This window comes from Xiphophorus maculatus, chromosome 15, assembly GCF_002775205.1.
Source record: "Xiphophorus maculatus strain JP 163 A chromosome 15, X_maculatus-5.0-male, whole genome shotgun sequence".
NCBI classification, from domain to species: Eukaryota; Metazoa; Chordata; class Actinopteri; order Cyprinodontiformes; family Poeciliidae; genus Xiphophorus; species Xiphophorus maculatus.
Window position 1 is genome coordinate 4,838,125 of NC_036457.1, and position 16,084 is coordinate 4,854,208.

The 16,084-nt window shown below is 46.3% G+C and overlaps 2 protein-coding genes across 3 annotated transcripts; one reads left to right on the forward strand and one right to left on the reverse strand.

The window, feature by feature from the left end:
- The first annotated feature begins 2 nt into the window (after positions 1-2).
- bub1 (BUB1 mitotic checkpoint serine/threonine kinase) lies at positions 3-9,959 on the forward strand. Its single transcript, XM_023347228.1, has 24 exons — positions 3-171; positions 282-341; positions 1,232-1,373; positions 1,869-2,065; positions 2,306-2,346; positions 2,425-2,483; positions 2,551-2,600; positions 2,669-2,853; positions 2,940-3,061; positions 3,192-3,445; positions 3,523-3,563; positions 3,639-3,758; positions 4,695-4,805; positions 4,887-4,965; positions 5,242-5,320; positions 5,413-5,581; positions 5,673-5,739; positions 6,617-7,239; positions 7,716-7,816; positions 7,958-8,119; positions 8,211-8,368; positions 8,447-8,624; positions 9,449-9,555; positions 9,626-9,959. The coding sequence occupies exons 1-24, from the start codon at positions 149-151 to the stop codon at positions 9,819-9,821; spliced, it is 3,324 nt and encodes a 1,107-aa protein (XP_023202996.1). The 5' UTR covers positions 3-148; the 3' UTR covers positions 9,822-9,959.
- Positions 9,960-11,448: 1,489 nt separating this feature from the next.
- Positions 11,449-15,711, reverse strand: LOC111611358 (hairy/enhancer-of-split related with YRPW motif protein 2-like). 2 transcript variants are annotated; one of them, XM_023347520.1, is made up of 5 exons: positions 15,353-15,711; positions 14,270-14,330; positions 14,111-14,194; positions 13,325-13,403; positions 11,449-12,966 (listed from the first exon to the last, which is right to left on the reverse strand). In XM_023347520.1, exons 1-5 carry the CDS (start codon positions 15,406-15,408, stop codon positions 12,503-12,505), a joined length of 744 nt encoding a protein of 247 aa, XP_023203288.1. In that variant the 5' UTR covers positions 15,409-15,711; the 3' UTR covers positions 11,449-12,502. The 2 variants fall into 2 exon arrangements, with proteins under 2 accessions (XP_023203288.1, XP_023203287.1); XM_023347519.1 differs by having other exon boundaries at positions 14,111-14,330.
- Between the last annotated feature and the right edge of the window lie 373 nt (positions 15,712-16,084).

Consider the following 16,084-nt stretch of genomic DNA (forward strand, 5'->3'; position numbering starts at 1 on the left):
TAAACGTAACACAGGAACAGAGCCAGCAACAGGAATTGTTATTGTAGTTAAAGTGCTAAAACAATTCAAAATGTACACAGTAATATAATCTCTGTTTATCCATAAGGTGAATCTATTAATAGTGAGTGAAGTTTTAGCCCGGGCTGAGATGGATATCGCTTCATATTTACGGTAAAAACGCTAGCCCGAGTTAGCCTCCTGTAGCTAATACCAGTTATTAGCTATATTTTGGACGCTGGGCTTTCCTCCTTAAAGTTATCTCCATATTTCCCCATTTTTAGGTGTTTTGAAGAAAGTTTGGCCTCCTACAGCGGAGACGACCCGCTGGATCCGTGGGACAGTTAAGTATTTCCGCTAATTCTGCTGTTTTAATCTGAACCGAGGTAGGTTAGTACTTCAGACATATAAATGAGCTTGAATTCAAAATCAATTTCTCTTCAGCTTTAAATAATAAAATCTTGTCTGATCAGATGAGTTAATTCAGCCGCTAGGAAGTCTCCTCTGATTTTTGTAGAACAGTTTGGAATCCTGACAGCTTTAATCTAGAGGTGGAGAAAATGGGTCTTAAAAACTAGAAAAGACGCAACAAATTTCTGAAAATGGACGATTTTATTTATCATAAAATAGTACAGGCCATTTTTTTTATTTCAGTGAAGGTTTTGAGGTAGCCTTGACTTTAATTCAGTCTTGAACATATTTATATAAACAGACACACCCATGAAATGTGTCTCCGCAACAACACAAAATGAAACTAACAATATAAGCCAGATTCAGCAGAATTTTCAACATAATAATGCAAGTTTGTTCTCTCAGAAACCAATACGCTTTAATTTTGTAATGACTGCTCAACAGTAGAACTGGAAGATATTTTAAATAACCAAAATAACACACAATAACCAAAAACGATAGATAAAACGGAAATATAACCACACACAGGCGAAACCACAAATAAAATGGATTATTATGTCTCAGTGGAAGATTTGCAGTAGAAAATATTAATCATCTGAATTGAAATCAAGCTCATTTTAATTTATTTATTCTATTAACTGATTGTTTATTGCTACAGGCTAAAGAAGTTCAAATTATGTTGCACAAGCTCACATAAATACAGTAAAGAATGCAAAGAAGTCTAATAAATAAATACAAAATCTGTTGAACAAAATATTTGTCTGCTGCCCCAGAGAAACGTTGCTTGCTGTGTTTGTGACTTTTCCGTTCTCGGGTCCTGCAGGTTTGTGGACTTCCTGGAGCAGAGGCAGCCAGCAGGGGGTAGCAGTGAGATGTCCCTGGTGTTTAAAGCGCTGGTCCAAAGGTTCCTCAACGTGGATCAATATGCCAACGACGTCCGCTACGTCAACTACTGCATCAGATGTGTAAGTCAGACTCGTTGTTCCGGCGCTGAGCAGTAGGACCGAACCGCTCATCCTAATTGGTTCGAGTTACTTAGAGCTAACTAGAAGTAGTTACAGCTAGTTACCTCAAACAGCGAGAGTGTCCTTTAAGTTTACTGATGGAGAAAGATGGAGGTGTGATTTAGTGAGTTTTAGGTTAGCTTGATGAATCTGAATGTTTTCATTAAAATTCAACCAGCAGTTTATTAGTCAGATGAGACCAATTCATATTCTGAATCCAGTCACAGATTTACTGAACTGAAATTGTTCCTGGAGCCAGAAGGACGCTTCCTTCCTTCCTTGCTTCCTTGCTTCCTTTTTGTTCCACCCTTTCTTCCTTCCTTAGTATCTCAGTCTTCTGCAGATTTAATTGAATCAGGTTTTCAGTGGACCATGATGAAGGTCCGGTTCTGTTGTAATCCCTGGTGCTGGAAGCTGTTGCATTGCTCAGGTTTCCATGGAAACCGTGTCTTCCAGGCCAGTTACTGCGCGGACCCCGCCAACCTGTACGCTCACGTCTTCAGTCGCGGCGTCGGCAGCAGGACGGCGGCTCTGTACCTGGCCTGGGCTCGGCACTTTGAGCAGAAGGGAATGAAGGATCAGGCTGATGCCGTTTACCTGAAGGCTCTGGAGAACCAGGCCCAGCCGGCGGACACGCTGCTCCACGAGTACAGGTGAGTACAGCTAAAGCGCTAAACCAACACTGTTTGCAGAAGAAGCTAATGCTAAAGCACTACACCAACATGGCATTTTGAGAAAGCTAATGCTAATGCACTAACCTGAAATAACATCTTTTCTTTAAAGATTACAACCCTTTAATTTCAAGCTGAAAATTAGCTCTGCTGTTAGCGTATTAGCAGATTAGCGGAGGTTTGCTGAGTGCAGTTTATGCTGATGTGAAGTGTGACCTGCAGGCAGTTCCAGAGCAGAACCAGAACCGAGCCTCCAGCGTCCGGTGAGAGTCTGTCGACCCGATTCTCTCATGATGCCATGTTGGATCAGCTGCTGATTCTTCCTGTGTTTCATTGGACAGGAGCCCAAGTCCCTCTGCAGAACTCCCAGCTGACCAATCAGATGTCTCCCCAGAAAAAGGTTCCTGTCTGTTACTGTTTGCAACGGTAGCACCAGTATGACCCACTAAACCTCTGGTTCTGTCCAGGCCGCCGCTGATTCTCCATCCAAACTGCCTCTGAGAAGAACCGTCACGACGTAAGTCCTCTGAGCTCGTTAGTCCTGGTCTTAACGAGGCGTCCGCTCACTTGTGGTGTGGTCCGCAGCGTGTCCCGCACCGAGACGTCGGGGACACAACCGTCCAGTCAGGATGCCGCCGCCCCAACGGTCTCCGAGTACAGCGAGGACGCGTTGGTCAGCGACGGCGTCGAGTTCTGCTTCGAAGAGGTCCGGGCCGAGAAATACTTCAGGAAGATCCAGGAGAGGCAGGAGCGGGAGTGGAGGGAGAAGAGTAAGAACCTGGCGTTCCCTGAGACGGGAAGTGACCCGTTTCTCCCTGAGACAGGAAGTGACCCGTTTCTTGTGTTGTCCTTGCAGTTCAGCTGCAGCTGCGGCAGCTGCCGCAGGAGGAGCAGGAGGTGCAGATGCTGCAGAGCATGCTGCAGCAGGTCAAGCAGAGCCTGCAGGCCTGTGGAGGATCTCCCTGCACAACGCTGCAGGTCACCATGGAGACGGAGCGCTGGCTGCCTTTCTCTCTTTCTCTCTGCCTTCTGCGTTTCTATTCCTTCCTCTGTCTGTCTCATCGTGTGACCTTTGACCCAGGTAACCTGGTGATGTTTCCCCCTCCAGGCCTCTGCTGCCCCCTTCATCTTCTCCTCCTCCTCCTCTCGTTCCTCTCGTTCCCGTCGCTCCGTCGGTCAGGGGCTTCTCTCCGACCTCAGCCTGATCCAGGAGGCTGCCGGTACCGGTTCTGGTTCTGAGGCGACCCGCCTTCTCCCCGTCCTGTCCGACTGCAGTGACGCAGCAGAACCTCAGGCTCCTGGGTCGTCAGCCCAGAGGAACCCGGAAGCCCGTCGGCCCGGCGGGCTCGGCGCGGCGCCGCTGTGAGTACCTGATGACCTCCGGAGGGGAAACTCGCACGACTTCCTCAAACTCTCTGACCCTCCATATTTCCCATCAGGCATTGCGGTCTGGTACCAGAACCTGAGGAGAAGCTTGATGGTGAGTGATCATCGCCCTCCTCCTTCTTCCTGCTCTTCATCCTCCTCATCATCCTCTTCTTCTTCATCGTTCCAGTGTCTCAGGGAGGAGCAGCCAACGTCTCCCACGTCACGCCCAACTCCTCTCTGGGCTTCGTCCAGGCCACGCCCTCCAGGGCGCTGCCGTCGCCCACCGTCAACACGCGGGAGGCCCTGGGTGAGCGCCCGGCTCAGGGGCCTCATGCATAAAGCGGCGTGCTCACAAAAAATGTGCAGCGCCATATTTTACGCACAAATCGGCATGTATAAAAATTAACTTTGCGTTAAAGTTTGCGTAAATATACGCAAACTTTTTCACTGGCGTGAAAATGTGCAGCAGCTGCACAAACTTTACTTGTGAACAATAATAAACTATAAACATGCATTTACAGGATCTCTTTATTTTTTTATATTTTTAATTTGGATTTTTTTTCTTTAAAATTTATTTTTATTTTTGTGAGGTGACATTATCTGTCCTCAAAGTGCCTTTTAAATAAAATATACAATTATTATTATAAATACTTATTCTGCTATAGACAAGGTCGTTGCCATGGTTACTGCTTCACGCAGCGACAGACCTCCTGGTATTTATACTAATTTACATTAATATGTATTTATGGAGGCGACAGCAGCTGCTCTGTTTCTGCAAATTAGGATTAATAAAGGAAACGTTCGAGGCCACCGATTTATGCATCCCAATTTTTTGTGCGCCGCGTTTTAATACATTTTTCCGCACGAAAAGTTTTAGTGTGAAAACCGCTCAGTGTTTTATGCATGAGGCCCCAGGTTCTGGTTCTGACTCGTTGTTCCCTCTAGGCGTCATCGTGTTCTGGTTCTGGTTCTGACCCGTTGTTCCCTCTAGGCGTCATCGTGTTCTGGTTCTGGTTCTGACCCGTTGTTCCCTCTAGGCGTTATCATGTTCTGGTTCTGACTCGTTGTTCCCTCTAGGCGTCATCATGTTCTGGTTCTGACTCGTTGTTCCCTCTAGGCGTCATCATGTTCTGGTTCTGGTTCTGACCCGTTGTTCCCTCTAGGCGTTATCATGTTCTGGTCCTGACCCGTTGTTCCCTCTAGGCGTTATCATGTTCTGGTCCTGACCCGTTGTTCCCTCTAGGCGTTATCATGAACATGTTCCAGGCTCCGACCTTCCTGGACGACCCGTTCCAGGGAGCCTCCATGCTGCACCGGGCTGCTGTTGAACCCGACCCGGACCTGGAGACCGGCGGTAAACGTTCTGGATCTGTAGAACTGCAGGCCGGTTCTGGTTAGCCCGGTTCTGACCCGTTCTCTCCTTCATTGGTCACAGTGGTCCCGCTGGTACCGGAGCCGCCGGCTGCCGCCCCGTTCACCATCTTCCAGGATTATGAAGACAAAGAGAACGGCAGGTAAACCTTCCTCATCATCAGAGGCTCCTGGAGCCTCCTTAAAGAGACAGTACCGTCCTGTGACCCTTCCTTACTTCCTTGTTCCCTTCCTTTCTGTTTTGATCTGTCTTGTTCTTGATTTCCTTTCCTAGTCGTTGATCTTTGGATCATCTTTCCTTCTGTCTCTGGATGCTCTGCAGCTGGAAGGATTCAAGCTCCTACGTTTTCAGTTTTGGACATTTATCATCTGTAACCATGGTAACACATGGACTGATTTGATGTTTTTGTTTCCTTCAGCACCGCGGTTCCATTTGAGAGGTCCAAACCGGCCAGGGCTCTGACAGAACTTGGCGGGCCGAGAGCGGACAGACCCAACGTGAGTTTGGGACAGTTGTTGGGAATCTCCGGCGGTTCTGGTCCAGCTGGTGCTGGCGGTTGTCGGGCTGAATCTCTGTCCGTGTCCACCAGGAGACGCCGTCGGAGCTGATCCCAGACGAGAGCACCATGTGGGGCGCGCGCCACAACTCGCTGGCCGCCTGTCCCAACAGCACCACCGACTTCGCCCCGCTGGCCCAGTTCGTCTCCACACCGTTCACTCACAAAACGCCGTTCAGCGGCGGCTTCTTCCTGGCTGAAGGTACCGGCGGAGGCTCCGCCTCCTCCTCCTCCTCCTCCTCCTCCTCCATGATGCTTCACTGGATGAGGCTCTGATTCTGATGTTCCTGCAGAGAATAACGGAGATGGCGGCGACGCAGACGAAAACGTCTTCATCAGACGGCAGACGAAAAAACTCAGGTGAGCCAACATGGGGGTCACAACCTGTAGGAGGGTCGCAGAGGTACTGCAATGGGGTCGTGAGATTTTCTGTATGTTTTTATTGAAGGTTTTGACTTTAAATACACATTAACATGAATCCAACATGAAACAAATTGATAGAGGTGTGATCACATTGGTTTGTTTTGATTAAAGTGTAACTAAAACCCAAATTAAGTTTTTTTTGCAGATAAAGTGTAAATTGGTACTTAAGGATCCGATCTTTGTTTCTGTGCACATTTTGACATTTTCCTGTAAATGTGTTTAGTTCTGCAATATTTGGCCTAAACCTGTCTGAGTGCTGCCACCTTGTGGTCGAAGTGTGGTACTGCAGTTGAATTGTCCCATTGGTTCCTCCGGTCCAGCTTGGTTGATGTCGACATCACACAGCTTCCCTCCGACCCGCCGACCTTTTTTTATAAGGAAAAAAAGTTGTTAGATTTGTCATGTGAATCACTTTTTCTTTTTTTAAAGAGTTGCTAGATTTGTTGCTATTTTCTTTTCGAAATAATAGGTGGATTTGTCAAAACAAGTTACTAGATTTATCACGAGTCACTTTTTTTAAAAGTAGTTAGTTTTTTCTTTTTTATACCCCTCCAGGGGGTCTTTTGTGGGCTCTAGTGTCCCTTATATGACAGCAGGCTGACAGGAGAGGGGGGGGAAGACATGCGGCAAATATCGTCGGGTCCGGGAGTCGAACCCGCGACATCCGCGTCGAGGACTAAGGCCTCCAAACGTGGGGCGTGCTAACCCCCTGCGCCACCACAGCACGGCCCATGTTTTTCTTTAATAAAAAGGTGAAATAAAGAAGCTGTGTGTTATTGGTATTAAGTGAAAGATGGTGTTGGTTCTCCCTCAGCCCCATCATGGAGCAGAGTCCAGCCGATGACGCGGCGTCGGAGGCGGCCGGCGCTCCGCTGCTGCCGTCCTCAGCGCGGCAGGGTACCATCATGGCCGACGGCTTCGCCTCCTCCTGCCTCAGCATGACGCAGCCGCCGCCGCCTGCCCTGCTCTCCTTCAGGGACCAGACGCTCTGCCCGGCAGAGGCCTCCGGGGCCGCCGGCTGGGAGGCCAGCCCTCTGCAGAACCCGCTCAGACCTAGCAGAGAACCGTTTCAGATCCTGGAGGACCCAGAGAGGCCCGGCAGCCCAGAACCAGACGAGAACCGGCTCGGTGACATTCCCATGAGCCCGCAGTGCGCCCCCACGGCGAACTGGCTGGACATCAGGAGTCCCGTCACCTCAGCAGAGCCGGACCTGGATGCCTTCCTGAGTCCCTGCCGACCCGGTTCGGCCAGAACCCGGGACGTCCCCATGAGCCCGGCGGAGCCCGGCGGCCTCCGGCTGGTGTCCGACCCCTGGGACGCCGACCGGATCTCGGACCTGCTGTCCCGGCTCCGCCCACCGCTGACCTCTCACCCCTGCTGCTACAGCTGGCCCTGCGCTGTCCCCAACATCGGCCCCAAGAACATCCTCAGCCTGGGTAGGACCAGCGGGGTCAGAGGTCACAGCCTGAACCGCTCACATCACATAATGAGTCAAACCAACATAAGCAGCAAATAAACAGCTGAAAAGTGTGGCATGCGCCTGAATTCACACCCTGATGTTTTTAGGGTGAAAGAGTTCCTGCTGGTATCAAATAAAGGAGCTCAGGTCTGATCTGATTGGCTCACACCTGACACGGTGGTGGCAGCATCATGCCTTGGTTTAGATCAGAGCAGAACGGCCTAGTCAAAGATCTGATTCGACTAAGAATCTGCAGAAGGACATGAAAGCTGAGTCTGACTGAGCTGCAGATGATATAAACCCGCTCCACACTTTTCAGATTTTTAGCAGTAAATTGTTAAATGACGTTTTAATTTCCAGCTGACAGAAAATCAGTTAAATCTAATAAACAGGGAAGATGTGGAAACTTTGAGTAGGACCTTCTCAGACGTCTTGCTGTCTCTCGTCCTGCAGGATCGTCGTCCCTCAGAGTGGACGCCGTCCTCGGACAGGGAGCCTTCGCCACGGTCTTCCAGGCCACCAACCCCGCGACCTCTGACAGGATGGTCCTGAAGGTCAGGAGGGGCCGCCCCGTACCACTTCTTGCTCTCCTTTCCTCTGTCCTTGGTTCCTTCTTCAGCTCATATTAGCTTTCCTCACTTCCTTTTATTTCCTTATTTCCTCCTTTCTATGTCATCATTTCCTGTCTTCTGCAGGTGCAGAAACCGGCCAATCCCTGGGAGTTTTACATCAACACCTGTCTGGACGCCCGCTTGCCTCCTTCTGTGCGCCACCTGTTGGGCAGCATCCGCTCTGCTCACCTGTTCCTGGACGGCAGCATCATGCTGGGGGAGCTGCACAACTACGGCACCCTGCTGGTGCGTCGCGGCCCGTGTGCTGACACAGCGTTTCCTGTGGTAACGCTCCGTGTCGCTGCGGTAACGCTCTTGTATTTTTTTCTCGCTGCAGAACGCCGTTAACCTGTTCCGGGCGCAGAGCGACAAGGTGATGCCGCCGCCGCTCGTGCTTCACTTCGCCATCTGCATCCTGCACACCGTGGAGCAGCTGCACGCCGCGCACATCATCCACGCCGACATCAAACCTGACAACTTCCTGCTGGGAGAGAGGTGTGTCTGTCTGCTGGTTCTGGTTCTGGTTCCGGTTCTGGTTCCGGCCCGTCTGACGCTGTCGTCCCGCCCCTGCAGGTTCCCGGAGAACCAGTGCTTCGACGCTGACGGCGTGGACCACGGCCTCGTTCTCATCGACCTGGGTCAGAGCATCGACATGGCGTTGTTCCCAGAATGCACTGCGTTCACCGCCAGGTGTCTGACATCCGGCTTCCAGTGCACCGAGATGCTGAGCGGGAAACCCTGGAGCTACCAGGTAGAGGGGCGGGGCTTGAGGAGGGGCGGAGCTGCAATTTGACTGGGTCTGCCATTAACCCTAAAGGAGATTTATTAAAGATCTAATTAATCAATAATAAGAAATGAAAGAAAACTAAAAGTCAGAACTGCGTGAAAAAAACATTTACTTATTTGTGACAATGTTTACCAGTTTACATTCATTTATTCTCATATTTATTTATTGTTATATTTTATTATTATTTTTATTTAATTATTATAATATTGTTATAGTGAGGTTTGGTAAAACTTTCTGCATCAATTTATTAACTATATTATACACATTTACATTGTTATTGATATTTATTGATCATTTTAATCTTTAATTTATATTTATTTTATATTTTTTCACTTACTGATTGGTTGGTAAATGTTTATCAGTTTGTATTCATTTATCTTTTAATGTAAATATTTAATATTTTTTAAATTTATTTCTTGATCATTAATATTTTTATTTCTTAATATAATTATATTTTAATGGAACTGGACACATCTGGTCACATTTCTGTAATAACACTTCAAAGTGATGAATCCACTGCACTGATTGGCTGAGCTGTGGCGGTCTGACCAATCAGAACCAGAGCTTCCATTTTAAACAGCCAATGAGTTAAAGGCAATCCGAGATGAACCAGTCAGAGAAAAGTTTGATCTTTGACCCTCAGAATGATTTCTGAACTAGATTAAAAAGTCAAAGCTAAATTATTGGCTGCAGATTAATTCTGGTACAGAGTGAACTCTGGGTTCTGGTCATCAGAACCACCAGAACCCGGACCAGGGTGTGAATGTAAATCTGCTCTGTGTTTCCAGACGGATTACTTTGGGATCGCGGGAACCGTCTACTGCCTGCTGTTTGGGACCTACATGCAGGTCGTTAACGAGGGCGGCGTCTGGCAGACCAATGGCATCTTCAGACGGTAACCCGATCACCTCCGGTCCCTCTGGATCCGGCTCGGTTCTCCCCCTAACCGCTTCCTCTCCCTCCAGGAAACCCCACGCCGACCTGTGGCTGGACTTCTTCCACACGCTGCTCAACGTGCCGGACTGCGGCGCTCTGCCCAGCCTGCAGGGCCTCCGCCGCCGCCTGGCCGCCGTCCTGCAGCAGCACTACAGGAGCAAGCTAGCTACGCTAAAGAGCCGCCTGGTGGTGCAGCTGATGGAGAACAACCGGGCCCGCAGGTGATCCTGTGGAGAACCGCTGGATCACACAGACTGGTTTCAGTTAATCACACCATCTGTAAATATCTTCTTTTTTTATGGGCTTCATTTTGTAGTTCTGTGAAATTACTCTTATGTTGTTGATGACAATAAAATGTGTTGGAGTCTTGTTGATTTTTGTGTTTCTGCTTCAAACGGACCTGAGTGGCAGCATATTGTCCCAATCCAGTTAAAATCGCAGAGGGAAATGTTTCAGGATTTCAGTTCTGATGGTTCTGGCTCATAAAAAACAAGAATTTAGTCTTAGATGATTGTAATATTTTAGCAGATCAGCAAAAAATGCTATGGTCATTAATGAAAAATACATTTTGTTTGAGAAACTTGTCTTACTTTCTAAATTCTAGTGAAGTAAAGATAAATCATTAAATGAGAAATGTTTTTGTTTAATTAAGACCATTAAATAAGGCTTTTATTCTGAAATTTTACCTGTTATGTAGGAATTTGGATTTGATTTAAAACAACTTCTTGTTTTATCAGAATTGATCCAAATTCAGGTGCAAATGTTTCCTTAAAATGTAAAATTTGAGTTTATTAGCATATTTAAAAAGTTGACATATTTTATTATTTTAATGTAATTAGCTTAAACTCAAACCGATATACTTTTGTAAATTTATTTATTTTGAAAGATTTGTTTGTTTTTGCACAGTCTGTGTGGCTGGTTGTTTTCACAGCGCTCCACATTCCTGCAGCACCTGAAGGCATCGTGAAGCCGGAGGAAGATCATCATCATCATCAGTCATGGCGGGCAGAGGACTGTCGGACGCCGCCTGCTCCGATGGACCCGCCGTCACCAAGGTAACGGGCGCAGCCTTCCCCTCCGCAGCGCGTCGTTTCCTCCTCTGAGCCAGAGAGGCGAGATTCAGACTCTTCTGGAGTTTTTTAGTTTGTTTTATGAAATCAGGTTTCTGTTACTGGAGCCCAAAGAAACGACCTAATCTGTCAGATTAAACAGAACAGTTCTGTTTAACCGGTTCTGTCAGATTAAAAAGAACTCTCTCAGTTTGATGGTTTGCAGCAACATGTTTGCTGAGAAGCCGAGCGTAAAGACGGAGTTTCCGTTGCCAAAGTTTTCCTTTCAGAGGGAAGGAAGAGCAACGACCCGTTTTATTTACAGGATCAAACTGAAAGGTTTCATCTGGAAATTTAAAAACTCAAACCCAAACCTTTATCTGGTTTTGGTTCTTCTTGTTCTGGATTCCTTGAGACAGAACCAGAGGTCACAAAGGTCAAGCTCATGTTGATGAACCATTTGATTGGACCAATCAGTGCTGATTGGCTGACTCCAGACTCATGTCAGCCAATCAGCTAGAGGAGGAAGTGAGGCAGTAATGTTTGAAAAAGGACGCCGTTCTGTTCGTCCAATCGGGTTTCTTCCTGAGAAACGTTTCTGCAGGCAGGAAACGGCTCCAGTAAAGAAGTAGGCCTGTCCCAATAACCAATTAATCAATTAAACACATCATAAACTAAAACAAATTCAATAGTTTCTCATTCTACCAACAACTGGATGGACTCTTCATTCTGCTTTTTCTTTTATTTTGAAGGATAATTTTGTTTCAGAGATTTCATAGTTCATTTTATTTGTTGTTTTATTTATTCTGGATATTTAAAATTTTCCACTCCAGTGTTAGATGTTCATTAGACTTCAGAGTTTATTGATCTTTGTGTTTTGCATTATTATTAAACCGTGATATTAGTTAAAAAGCCTCAGAAAAACAAAGTTCTGTTTTATTGTGAAGCCTTTGGGACGTTTGTGGCCCAGGAAGCGTTTTTGCAGCAGTGCAGTAAAACGGTTTCCTCTCCATGCTGCGGGTGAAGGACCCGGTCCGCTACACCTGGGCATGTCGTGAGCGCTCACAGTTCCTACGGTCTTTGAAGGCAGCAGGCGTAGGGCGGTGACTTCCTGTCTGCAGAAGATCGACTTCCCCTCCATGAGCTTCAGCCACAACGTCCTGGGATACGAGAGCAAATCCGAGATCCCGGCAGAGAGAGGCTGGCGCCGTAACGCAGCATGCACGCCCACATTTCCACTCTTTAACAAACTCAAACAGCCACAGCGTCCTTCACACTGGTTTCATTCTTAAACTTTGACCTCTACTGCCTTCAGTCTGAAACATGACCCACTTTCTACGGTGGCCCAGAAGGCTCAACAAAACGCAGAACAGCAGAAATCCACAACAGAAGTTCATTAAAAAACGGTTTCGGCAAAAATTTAGTTGTGTTGTATGTTTTTAGCATAACTTCAATTCTAGCTTAGTTTCAATTTTAGTATACAGTAAAATTTAGCATCACGTCCCTTCTGGGCCACCGTACTTTTAATCAGCAAAACATTGAACTGTGCAGCCATTTCTCTGAACTGAGAAACTTAACTTTAATATAATTATATAGATATATATGTTTATAATTATATCATATGATATACAGTATAATAATAATTTCATTCCTGTATTATTTTGTTGCTTTATTTCTTCTCTGGACTTAAACTTTTTCTCAGCCTGGTTCTGATTCTTTATCAGGAGAAATTTCACATTAAAACTTTTAAACAGATTTTAGATAAACAGTGAAACGGATGTGAAGGTGGTTCTGGTTCTGGTTCTGGTTCTGGTTCGACCATCAGAAATGGACAGGACGTGCTGCCGGGGTCAGAGGTCATAAGGCCCCCACCTCGGAGCTCCAGGGTGGGTGGGGGGGCTGTGAGGAAGAGGAGGAGGGGAGGAAGGGCAGAGCGAAGGGGAAGGAGAAGAGGGGGGCGGTGAGAGGAGGGGGCAGCAGGGAGGAAGAGGAAGAGGAGGAGGAAGGTGAAGGTGAGCTGGAGGTCACATCGTGCTGCAGCAGCTCCACCGGCCTCTGGGGGGCGCCGCCATCCGGTCCGAAAGGCGGCGGGCGCAGCGTCGCCACCCAGTGGCTGTAAGGGGGAGGGCGGGGCTGCAGGCGGGCCGTCATGGCGGCGGCGTCCCGCTGGGCCGCGCAGTAGCTGAGGTGGGCCAGCAGGCGGCGCCGCAGCGCATTGCAGGAGTCCAGGGGCTCCATGGCGCTCAGGTAGCAGAACGCTTCGTTCACACACTCCCTGAAGCCCAGAGACAGGAAGTCCAGCGCCAGCGCTTCCTGCTGACCTGACCAACAAACACGTCCATTTTGAATTGATTCATTTTTACAGGAAAAGAAATATTCATAAACAAACCAGTTAGCCAAACAGCTAACGCTAAAAAACACCTGAAGGAACAAAATTACATTACATCACTTCCTGTTGAACATTTATTTGCTCTCATACAGGAAGTATTCACCCCTCTACAGGAAGTGGCAGCACTGCTAGCTGGAGGAGCAGCTGAACTGCTTCCCCACCTGCTGTAGGTGTCTCTGCGTCGCCATGATTACCTGTTCCCTCCCCACCTGCTGCGGGTGTCTCTGCGTCGCCATGGTTACCTGTTCCCTCCCCACCTGCTGCAGGTGTTTCTGCGTCGCCATGGTTACCTGTGCCTCCCGCCTGCAGCGTCCTCAGATGCTCCACGGTCATCTGCAGGATCTCGGCTTTCTCCAGTTTAGCAGAACCCTGCGGGAAGCGGCGCCGTTAGCCGTTCTGATGCTAACAGACTGAAAATTCTCTAAAAGTTTAAAGATTTAAAATTTTGTCAATTTTTTTTCTCTCAGCTGGTGATTGACTATTTAAACAGATTCATAGATTTATTCTAGTTTCAAAGTTCTGATTTCCACTTTTCTTCTAAAAAACACATTTCTAGTAAACTACAGACGGAGTTCCTCAGGGCTCCGTATCACTTCGCTTTGATTCATGGATCCATTTTTCACCTGACAGGGAAAATATTTGAGGAATAAAATGTTCAGTTTTATATCAGAAAACTTTATTAAGATTTTTAGGTGGGAAACCGTCTGAGATCCAGATTCATTCTGGTGTTAAAATCCAGTAAAACTTTAGAACTGTTTATTATTTCATCTGATAATTTACATCTTTTTAAAAATAGAAAGTCAAAATGTAGAAACATTTTTAATAGTTTTAATTTTGCAATAAAACATAGATTTTTTTTAAACAATCTTTTAAAATAAAAAATCATTTTAAAATAAATTCCTTTTGAAAGGTGACAGACGAGTTTTTTATTAATTATAAAACTAAAAATTCACTGGTAATTTAGAGATTAAAAATGTGATAAATCATGATTATCTTCAGAAAATGTGGTTATTGTTTGTTTTGCTGCACAGATGCATCAAAAACACTGGAGCTGAGAGGTCAAAGGTCAGGCTGACCTGTTTCTCCCAGGCCGTCGGGACGAGTCGCCGTAACTCCGACAGGCTGCCGTTGATCCGATCCCTGCGCCGCTTCTCGATGATCTGGAACCGACAGGAAACTGAAGGAGCGTCGGAGGCGCCGGGCCTCCGGACGCGGCGAAGCGCCGGCCGACCTACCCCTCTGCGCCGCTTCCTCGCCATCAGCTGCGCCGCCGGAGACGCGCGTCCGACCGGATCCCTGCACAGGAATCCACAGAAATCACTGGAATCTGCAGCAGATTTTAATCCCTAATTTCACCTGGAACCTCAGAGAAAACAAACATTTTTAGTTTCTTTTAGGGTTAATGTGGTTTCCATTAAAAACAATAAATCCAGTTTATTCCACACTTTATATGAAAACAAATTCTGATTATTAACATTTTAACTATCAGTGTTGGATCTCAGTATCACTGCATCCAGAATAACACATTTCTGTTTGATTTAATTATTTGTTTTAGAACCAAAAAAATAACAATTTATAGCTTTTCAAGTTGATTTATGTAAAACAGAGAAATTATTGACTAGCAACTAAATATATTGGAGTTGCTAATGAAAAAAATAAATGAAGCAGCAAGAATAATTGTTTGCATGAATATTTCTGGACTTACAAACTGAAAAGACATTTTTAAACTTGCATAAACTCCTGAACATCTTTACAACAAACCTCCTAAAAATAACTATAGCAACTCTTTTATCTACAATAACACTGTAGAGTCTGAATTACTATTAACAACATTAAATTTCCCTTTGGGATGAATAAAATATTTTTGAATTTGAAGTGAATTGGAAAGATTTAAATCAATTAAATGTTAATTGAAAATTAACATTTAATTTTATTTTTATAGATTAATTTGATCTATCAACAAATTAGTAGATCTGCTTTTTCACAAAGAAAAACTAAAAAAGTTAAATAACAATAATGATGAATGATCACACAGTTAGTTGCAAAAAATCCTGAAATTATAAAGCCTGAATGTTAAAATAAGCCGGTTTTAAAATGATATTTTTTGTATTTTAAGACGAAATATTTGAGAGAATTTCTGCTAAATAAATAAAATGATCAACGCTGGGCATATTTTCATAAAGATTAGAACATTTCTTATAAAAGCAGAAAAGTTCATGACAAATTGTTGTCTTTAATTTTCATTTATTTTTGCTTTCTAAAGTCATAATTAGTGATGGGATGTTAAAGGTTCTCCAGGCAGGACGGGATGTTCTCACCCCGCAGGAAGCCTCTCACGCTCCGCCGGGCTGCTCTCCTCACACGGCCGCTTCATGGCGCCCGGCGGCGGGGAGAGCTGGCGGGAGTCCCCGGGGAGAGCCGGGTCACAGCCGGAGGAGACCCGGAGCCGGCATTCCTGGTTTGGACCCGAACCCGTTAGAGTCTCGGAAGTTTTCCAGAATCAGGAATCTCCTCCGGATTTCCTCCAGGAATCAGAACTTTTCTCTCGGATCCGGAGCGGATCTTCCAGCGGAGTGTCTCCGGTGAAAACCCCGCGGCGGGAGCCTGCGTGTCGGCGGCGGACTGGGCTGACGGCCGCTGTGTCCCGTCTCTTCATCCTCCTCCTCCTCCTCTGCTGCCGGAGCTTTCCCACGGAGCAACGCGCACGCGCACTCAACCATCTCCTCTGAAGCTGCTTCAGAGTGGGAGCGCGCGCGACAGAAATGTATGGAAAGCAAAAAGTGCCAAATATTATCACGGCTGAAAAGTCACGCAAAGAATTTACTATTTTTGTTAAATACGTTGAAAATACCTTCAAAACGCCACTTTCTACATCTTTATACAAGTACCTTCCAAATGGCGAAATTTACTCAGGTCATTGAACGCCACTTTTATACATAATGTTGTTCAAAAGTACTGCTTCTACTTAATTATACATCTATAAATCTGGGATTACTGGTGCTGTGCTTGTTTTTCTTTCATTGTGCTTGTGTTGTTTTTGTTTTTCTTAA

Coding starts and splice junctions, on each gene's coding strand:
- bub1 (XM_023347228.1), top strand. CDS start 149: ATGGATATCGCTTCATATTTACG. Junction 2,066..2,305: donor ACGCTGCTCCACGAGTACAG/GTGAGTACAGCT, acceptor TGTGACCTGCAG/GCAGTTCCAGAGCAGAACCA. Junction 2,484..2,550: donor AGATGTCTCCCCAGAAAAAG/GTTCCTGTCTGT, acceptor GGTTCTGTCCAG/GCCGCCGCTGATTCTCCATC.
- LOC111611358 (XM_023347519.1), bottom strand. CDS start 15,408: ATGAAGCGGCCGTGTGAGGAGAGCAGCCCGGCGGAGCGTGAGAGGCTT. Junction 13,404..14,110: donor CGACGGCCTGGGAGAAACAG/GTCAGCCTGACC, acceptor CGCTTCCCGCAG/GGTTCTGCTAAACTGGAGAA. Junction 12,967..13,324: donor GCTGCAGGCGGGAGGCACAG/GTAACCATGGCG, acceptor TTTGTTGGTCAG/GTCAGCAGGAAGCGCTGGCG.